This window comes from Apis dorsata, unplaced genomic scaffold, assembly GCF_000469605.1.
Source record: "Apis dorsata unplaced genomic scaffold, Apis dorsata 1.3 scaffold_132, whole genome shotgun sequence".
Classification (NCBI taxonomy): domain Eukaryota; kingdom Metazoa; phylum Arthropoda; class Insecta; order Hymenoptera; family Apidae; genus Apis; species Apis dorsata.
In genome coordinates, this window is record NW_006263425.1 from 593332 (window position 1) to 595320 (window position 1989).

General features: G+C 20.8%; 3 protein-coding genes across 3 annotated transcripts in view; 1 reads left to right on the forward strand and 2 right to left on the reverse strand.

The window, feature by feature from the left end:
* The window catches only part of LOC102675091 (aspartate--tRNA ligase, mitochondrial), a 3237-nt gene extending 3108 nt beyond the window's left edge, over nt 1–129 (reverse strand). Inside the window, exon 1 of the mRNA XM_006613073.2 lies at nt 111–129. Within this exon, the coding sequence (XP_006613136.2) occupies nt 111–129 (19 nt within the window). The remainder of the gene's footprint in view (nt 1–110) is intronic.
* On the forward strand, nt 87–946 carry LOC102671479 (U6 snRNA-associated Sm-like protein LSm4). Its single transcript, XM_006613042.2, has 5 exons — nt 87–189; nt 267–308; nt 406–504; nt 587–764; nt 837–946. The coding sequence occupies exons 1-5, from the start codon at nt 187–189 to the stop codon at nt 929–931; spliced, it is 417 nt and encodes a 138-aa protein (XP_006613105.1). The 5' UTR covers nt 87–186; the 3' UTR covers nt 932–946.
* Nucleotides 947–1124: 178 nt separating this feature from the next.
* Nucleotides 1125–1989, reverse strand: part of LOC102675224 (ATP-dependent RNA helicase WM6) — a 5731-nt gene continuing 4866 nt past the window's right edge. Inside the window, exons 9-11 of the mRNA XM_031509220.1 lie at nt 1670–1808; nt 1537–1593; nt 1125–1465 (exon numbers count right to left, since the gene is read on the reverse strand). Of these exons, the coding sequence (XP_031365080.1) occupies nt 1796–1808 (13 nt within the window). The 3' untranslated portion in view covers nt 1125–1465; nt 1537–1593; nt 1670–1795. The remainder of the gene's footprint in view (nt 1466–1536; nt 1594–1669; nt 1809–1989) is intronic.

The window sequence follows — 1989 nt, forward strand, 5'->3', positions numbered from 1 at the left end:
TATTTTAATTAATTTTAACATATAAATATATATAAATGTATATTCAATATAAATACTGAATATATTAACAGTTAATTAATAAATAACTAAAATTTAGTTGGCTATTCTGCTTATAATATAAATATACATTTCGATCTGTTTGTTTTGATGTCAATAGTATTTGAATACACGTTAAAGTGGTGAAAAATGGTATTTACAAAAAAAATAATAATAAATAAATATTAAAGTTAAATTATTTTTATTTATTTTATATATTTTTTTTCCAGTTACCTTTATCATTATTAAGAACAGCTCAAAACCATCCTATGGTAAGTTTCGAATTTAAAGATGAAGTTTTATATAAATTAAATGATATTAAGATTCTCTTAATTAATAATAATTCTCTTTTAATATTATATTTTATAGCTAGTTGAACTTAAGAATGGTGAAACATACAATGGACATTTAGTTAGTTGTGATAGTTGGATGAATATAAATCTCAGAGAGGTTATATGTACATCTAGGGTATAGTAATAATGCTCATATTCAAATTAATATATTTTATAAATTAGTCTTTCTAGTATAATGTATATTATATATTATTTAGGATGGTGATAAATTTTGGAGAATGCCTGAATGTTATATTCGAGGTAGTACAATTAAATATTTACGAATTCCTGATGAAGTTATAGATATGGTAAAAGAAGATGTACAAATGAAATCAAGAGGGCGTGGAGAAATGAAAGGAAGAGGACAAAGCCAACGAGGTCGTGGTAGTGGCAGAGGTATAATAATATATAATAACATATAATATATAATATAATATATAATATATAATAAAAAATATTTTTTTATAGGTACTTTTGGTCGTGGTGGAAGAGGTCCTGCAGCTCTTGGTCGTGGTGGAGGTAATCAAGGAAATAAATCTCAAAATAAAGCAAGAACAAAATAAAGTTATATTATTTTATTTCGTGTAGTTAAATTAATAATTCCCATTTTATCTTTTTCTTGAAAATATATTCGCAATATAATATTCATATAAAATAAAACTATTTCTTTTATTTTATAAGAAATTTCATTTGAGATTGAAATGTTACAATTGTTTTTTCTTCATAGTTAATTTATACTGAATTAGTAAAATTAACATATCAAATTTAATATCAAAATTTATAAAAGGCAAGAAATATTTATTTCATTTACATGAAATAGAAGACACGTAAAATGTATTCTCTTTTATTTATTTATACACGCAATTCTGATTTGCTAAACGTAGAATAAAAGTTAAATAGTATTATACAATGATAACATGAATTATTTATTTATTTTTAAAAGAATAATAGTTTGGCTATAATGAATTTGATTACGTCACTTGTTTGTAAGTTTGTCATATCGATGAAAGGAAAATTGTAAATCGATACAAAATATGTCTTATATTTAACGGATACACAATGATAAGTGTATAGGATAACTTTTAAGTTTTCTGTGCCTGCAATAAAAAGATATATCAATATTAAGGCATATTATAATAAAATCGTACAATTATTTATATATACTCACTTTATTAAATCTCAAATTTATTTTTTTGGAAATGGAATTATGTTTATCGTCCTTCGACTATAATAAAAAAGAAAAATTAATTTTTCTTAACATTCTTAATTATAACTATACAAAAATCCAAAAATGAACTTACTATATGAAGCTAAATCTATTTCATCTGGTAATTCCGTAATGTTAACATCAAATCGTTCTTGAACATCATTTAATATTTTAGCATCACTTTCATCACTTACTAATGTAATGGCAAGACCCTAAAATATTATGATAAATATAAAAATAATGTATATATATTATAATTATTATAATTTTCTCTCTCTCTCTCTTTATATATATATATAAAATATATAATTATATATTATATATAATTATATATTTATATAATTATATATTTATATAATTATATATTTATATAATAAATATTATAATATAATTATTTATTTAAATATCAAATAA